Below are 6,512 nucleotides of genomic sequence, written 5' to 3'. Positions count from 1 at the left end.
GATGACTAAAGATATTTGAGGAATAGTGGTTCTGAGAGAATTCACACAGTATAAAAATCAACACAGCATCTTCTAGGAGATTTTATCACTTATATTTAATTACAAAACATAAGGGAATATAAAATATATATGTATCATCAAATGTTAAAGAAAGTGGTAAATTGATGTAATATGCATTTCATTTTACTATGTGCTGGAAGTTAAACATGCCATTTGTCGATTAAATAAGTTGTAGACGCAAATCTGTCTTTTTAAATTGTGAATCAGACTTTGCTCAGCAAATAGTTAGATTTTCATTTACTTTCCAGGCTGAGACATCTCTTAAGAAATACATGCCTCAGGGCGGCTTTCACATCCTTATTCCTCAGGCTGTAGATCACTGGGTTGAGAGTGGGTGTTACAAGATTGTTCAAAATCTGAATAATTGCACTAAGCAATGGGCTGGGATTGGGTTGTAGATAAATGATGATGACTGGTCCATAAACACAGACGATAGATGTGAGGTGGGCACTGCAGGTGGAGAACGCTCTCTGCCTACCTTGTGTTGAACGGATTTTTGAGATGGAGATCCCAATTCGAGTGTAGGACACAACAATGATAAAGAAACAAATGAGTGATAAAAGACCAACATTTGTAAAACCTACTCTCTGGGCTAGAGAGGAGTCTTCACAAGCTAGAAGTAACACTGCAGGCATGTCACAGAAATAGTATCCCACTTTGCTGGGGCCACAGTAGGGCAACTGGAAAGTGAGGGAAGTTAGGATAGTGGCATGAACACAGCCACTCATCCAGGTTCCTGTGGCCAAGACACAACACAGTCTGTGGTTGATGATGATCGTGTATCTCAAAGGGAAGCATATGGCAACAAAGCGGTCATAGGCCATCACTGTGTACAGGAAGCACAATGTGCAACCCAGACAATGATAGAAGAAGTGTTGTACAACACAGCCCTGGAAGGAGATCCCTCGACCATGTCCTGAAAGATAGGACAACATCTTGGGAGCTGTAGTGGAGCAGAAACACAAGTCAAAGATGGAGAGGTTGCCCAAGAAAAAGTACATTGGAGTACGGAGTGTTGGGGAGGAAATGATTGCAATAAGAATGAGAAAGTTTCCCAGGAGTGCACAGGCATACAATGTTGAGAACAGGAAGAGCAGGACTTTCTCCAGGCCCTCTGTCTCGGGGATGCCCAGCAAGGTGAATTCTGTCACCATAGTGTGGTTTGTCATGTTTATGGAAGAATCTTTTCGTGGGAGCCTGTGAAAAGTAATTCTTGGTAAAATATTAATTCTTTGTATTAAAGGAGTTTAAATCACAGGAAGCAGAAGAGAAAAGATACAGAGAGATGTTCGGGTCAGAGATGCCTTCCCTGCTGATGGGTATGTTTCTTCAGTTAGGTTCTTAGTTGCAGATGCTGCTCCCTAAAATTCTCCCCCAGGACAATTGCAGGTGGTATCCTTAACAAATGTCACCCAGAAAGTAACTTCCACGGCTAGTGTCTTCTCTTCCCCTCTTTATACAAAGGATCCCATTCCATCATTCTAGATGCTCCACTGTGGTTTTAAAATGAAAAAAAGACCCTAGTAATAAACTTGTAGTAATTTAGGTGAAGTGGCAGGGGTGGGAGAGGGATAAGGAAAAATGAGTGAAGACAATAGGATACATGTGTATGAAATTATCCTAGAACAAAATTAACTAACAAAAATATATCTTTCCATCACATAGGTACCCAAGTCCTAAGACCTAGAGTAATGGGAATCAGAGCCTACAGTGTTTATGACAGAATTACGGCAGTGAAGGAAATACTGCACAATTTTAAGCTCCAAGTGTGAACATCACTGGTACTGGAAGCTGAGCAAACACACTCAAGTTTTGTTACTCAGCAGCATGAATGTATGCCATCTCCTCTTTGGAAAATGAAGATTTGTGATTGTACATGGAATTATTCCATAGCTTGTATGAAATATAATTGAAAATAACGTAGGGACTAAAGTCCCCATAGACACTTCTTGTATGATAGCAGAGCTCTGCCTACTCTAATTTTCTGCTCATTCTCTCTGAAGCATAACATCCATCTCTCATGTGAACACACACACACACACACACACACACACACACACACACAGAGAGAGAGAGAGAGAGAGAGAGAGAGAGAGAGAGAGAGAGAGAGAGAGAGAGAGAGAGAGAGAGAGATGTCTAAACCCCAGTATTTATATTGTGTAAATTTTTAAAGGTTATTTGTCACATATGTCACAAGAAGTAAACTAAGTATGTGTAAAAATTTTAAAAAATGTAACCTCAAAGGCTCTTTATTAATCAACTGTATGTAAAGAACAGGATTATACAGAGCAGACTTCAAGCAATAAAGTCACAGATATTGAAGAAGTATGAAGTTTTATTGCCCTTAACAAAGAAAACCTGTACCTGATTTCTTAGGTTCATCTGTGAACATAAGAATATGTCATCATATAATACCTTTCTTTAACTCTCTACTAATGATTATCAAAGTTATTAATATGGTAGATACAGTTATTTTGAGATTTTTTTTCCCTAGGTATGTGGGGCAGCAATGAGAAGCTACCCATGTCCAACAACAAGCTACTGTTGACTCTTCCTCAAACTGGAAAGTCTAATTCTGGAACCATATTGAGTTAAAGATGGGTGGGCATAGAGAAGCCTCCTTCCCGGTTTTTAATGTTTTGAGATTTTCTGATTTATTTCAGTTTTCTAACACAATACACTCCTATAATTACAGATTAACTCAGAATCTATTGCCTAAAACTCTGCCCCTTTTCCCCACGTTATGCCCCTAGTGATTGAGAGATGGAACACTGTGATAAAGGTAAAGGACACTCTTGGACATGTATTGAGCAAACAGAAAGCCTGGAATGGCACCACTGAGTGCTAGCTTCCTTTCTACCTATAGCAGAAGGGAGGACACTCACCATCCTTCCATCTGTAAGTTAGAATGAAGAATTCCTCCTCCTTTGAAACACTTACCAATAGAATGACACATGACTAAGTGTGTTTCGACTCCCTGGCAGCAATTTCCTGCTTGGTTGCAAGAACTGCAATAATTCAGAACACAGGAGGTTTTAAATAATCATGATCTTCCTTTGGGTATTAATTCCAATGGGAAGGATCCCATTGAGCAGCATCTCATTAGCTCCTTGGTTTAATTGTGTTGCTGTTGGGGTGGTGGTGGTGGGGTATTTCAAGATCTTTTGTGGACACTTTTATGGACCCATCTGTTCAAGAGTGATTACATGAAACTTCAGTACTTCTCTTGGTTACTTAACCCATTACTACAGATTATAAAAGCTGGGAATTCTGAAATCCTATTTGTCACACGATGACCTATACGATGAGGAAGGTGGGAGAAGTACCAACTCAGAAAATGTGCTCTTAGTTGGAATCTACAGTGTAAATCAGCAGACAGGGAGGGTAGGTCAAAACAATTTTCCAGAGAAGGCCTTGGTATATACACAGCACATGGTGTAAAAGAGCTCAACATGATTAAAGAATTTAATGGCTGTGCCTGAAAGTCAGAGCCTCTGTGTTTGGTTTTGTATGAGTCTTGGAGAGTAGGACCACAAATTTAGGTGTTCCTCAGTGATAAATGATATTCAAGTTTAGAATTGGCTACTTGGGGAGGCACAGGCTCAAAATATGTGATCCGTCATAATTTGAAAGGTGTCTTTGTACATTTTCCATTGGTATAACAAAGTGCCAAGAACTGTGTCTGTTGGAAAGGTGAGGTATTTATTTAGCTTACAGATCTGGAGGCTAGGGTAAGTGTGAAATTCAAAAACCACAGATAAATATTAGCATGAAATTTGTGTCTAACAATAAACACATCTGCTTCTTGCTCTTCTGAGTCTGAAAAAATAAAATCAAGGAACTTATTCCATTTTCAGTTTTTTTTTAGACATGAAGTAAGACAATAGGCTTGGTGGGACAGCCAAGTGAACAAGCTAATAAATGATAATTAGGATATTTCCACAATGAATGGGAAGGTTTTTCCCTAAAAGTGTAAGATGGGGGAAACTGATGGAATATGCTAGGGATGTGCTTCAGAGGGAACATTGGTTCCAAGGCAGGCAGTGAGATGCAGGAGAGGGAGCTGCTATACCTTCTTGGACTGCATCCATATCCTAGGAGCTTGGTCAGTGATAACCGGCCTTTCATTGTTGTGGACATCTTCCAGAGTGGGTGACCTGGTTATGACTAAGTGCATGACTGTCACACCAGGAGCATGGAAAGGATCACATTTAGTTCCAAAATCATAACCTGTTATTCGGTTTCAATCAGATGATCCTGGAGAGCTCCAATGCACTTGGAACCATTCCCAGTAGAAGAGATCCTTGGCAAGTCATTTTGGGAAGAGCCACCCAGGGTGTAGCCAGGAAGTGCATCAAGGCCAATGAGGTTGGGATCATTTTGACTGCTTTTGGCATCGGATGAGGTGGCATATGAGTTTCTGTTGCAGGGTATTTGGTCTCAATGTGACCCTTGAGATTGTGAACTGTAAAAACCTGTCCTTTGTTTGGTGTGGTTGAACCCTAATACACATCTTTAATCCAAGAGCATTCTGCACACAGGATTTAATAAAGTTAACCCTAGGTCAAGAGGCATATCAAGAGACAAGCTGCCAGGCATTAAAGAGTAGGAGAGACTTTGAGTAGTGGGGCACTTAAGACAGCATGTAGAAGTAGAAGGACATTATTTAGCTCCTTAGCTTTTAGCTTTTGGGCTTTTTTAGATCTTTAGCATTTAGCTATTTGGCTCTTGTATCTCTAGTTCTTCATCTCTTCAGCTCCTTGGCCTTTGTCTTTTTAACTTTGAGCTAGCAAGCCTTTGGTGTTGGGTTTTCTAGCCTTTTCTTCCTTGGCAGTCAGCTGAGCTAGTGAGCCTTTTGGGCCTTTTCCATTGGGATGTGAGCTGAGTACGAAGGTCAGGTGGGTGATTTCTCTGCCTCTCTGAGCTAGCAGGTTAATTTTTATAAAATCCTGTGTACACATAGCTCTTGGATTAAAGGTGTGTGCTAGGGCTCCACAATGCCAAGCAGAAGGCAGGTTTTTATAGTTCACAATCTCAGGGATTACAATGGAATCAAATAAGCTATAACAAGGTTCCTCACAGTCTATCCGTTCTAATTCAAAGATGAATTAGTGTCACTGAAAAATAATACGCAGGGAAAAGACATTCAATGGTGATCACCAGTGGAATGCACTCCATAGTCATAAAGAAATAAAGATAGCAAATCTTAGATTTTCTCAAGCCTATTTTTTTCTCCTCTACTGTCTCAGTGCATGCCACCAAAGCTTGATAATGCCACCCTATATGCCATCTTGAAATATTAGGAGCTCTTTCCTGACATTTCTGACAGGGATTCTGGGTAAGGAACAGTCATAGAAATATATGAAGACCTAAGAGTTTGTCATCTGTAAACATTTTAGGCACAACCTAGAAGTATAGTGATGGTTTCACCTAGTTGTCAATGGAGAGTTGACTGATTCAGTAATATCTGGTTATTCATGAAGAAGCTGCTAGGCTAAGAGAAAAGCCACAACCCTGGGAGATGGCCAGCAAAGAGATATTGATCACATCTGGGTTGGCCATATGAAAACTCCTAAAAGCCACCAGTGTAGTCCTGGAGACCTTCATGGGGAACCCAAAGATTATTCTCAAATAGCTTTACTCTAGAGGCCAAAAAGTTTTTCAGAATTGAGGTGGCATCATCATGGAGGAATGGGCTTAAAAAAAAAAAAAAATGGGAGAACTGGGAAAAAGTCCTAAAGATCCATGCTCTGAAAACAGGCAGACCAATTGTGATTCCAGGTTACAACAGGATCAGTCAGTCACGCTCTAATAGCAAACAAATGAACAAACAAAAGCTATAGTTCTGGGTTGTGACAGCATCTACCTGCTAACACAATGTAAAGAAAGGATGCATTGAACCTGGGCCCAGTCCAGGTTTAACCATCAATAGATTGTTTCAGAAGACGGTATTCTACCTGTTCTTTCTACAGGTGGAGAAACTCAGAGATTAAAACAGAGTCACCAGTGAGGTCAGTGTGTATCCAAGACCTGTTCACAGCACTTATTATCAGTTGTTCCCTGAAGACTTTAATAATATCATGAGGTCTCCGGAAACAATATGAGGTATGTAAATCCACCACAGAGGTCATGAAGGTTAACTCCAGAGGCGGGTGGGCAATTAGGAACAAGAGAGGTTTAGTCAACTAAAGTGTGTGCCTCATGTCCATACTGCTTCTTCTTATGTGATTTTTTGTGCTGTTATTGGAGGTTTCAAATACTGAGAACTCTATCATAGAGAAGATAAAGTTTACTTCATAAAAGTGGTGTGTACATGTATGGAGATGATAGTTCTATGAGAGCATTGCAATGTCCAGACAATCCCATGCCTTATAAACAGCCAATGCTCTTCAGGGAACTGAAGCTCTTGTGGGCAGAAAAGGAGAGTAATTGCTTTGTAAGTAAAGCAGAAA

At 40.2% G+C, this 6,512-nt stretch overlaps 1 protein-coding gene across 1 annotated transcript; it reads right to left on the bottom strand.

The window, feature by feature from the left end:
* Positions 1 to 293: 293 nt before the first annotated feature.
* LOC127198325 (putative olfactory receptor 10D4) lies at positions 294 to 1,232 on the bottom strand. The gene has a single exon (XM_051156221.1). It carries the CDS (start codon positions 1,227 to 1,229, stop codon positions 294 to 296), a length of 936 nt encoding a protein of 311 aa, XP_051012178.1. The 5' UTR covers positions 1,230 to 1,232.
* Between the last annotated feature and the right edge of the window lie 5,280 nt (positions 1,233 to 6,512).

This window comes from Acomys russatus, chromosome 14, assembly GCF_903995435.1.
Source record: "Acomys russatus chromosome 14, mAcoRus1.1, whole genome shotgun sequence".
Classification (NCBI taxonomy): domain Eukaryota; kingdom Metazoa; phylum Chordata; class Mammalia; order Rodentia; family Muridae; genus Acomys; species Acomys russatus.
This window is presented reverse-complemented; position numbering and strand designations above follow the sequence as displayed.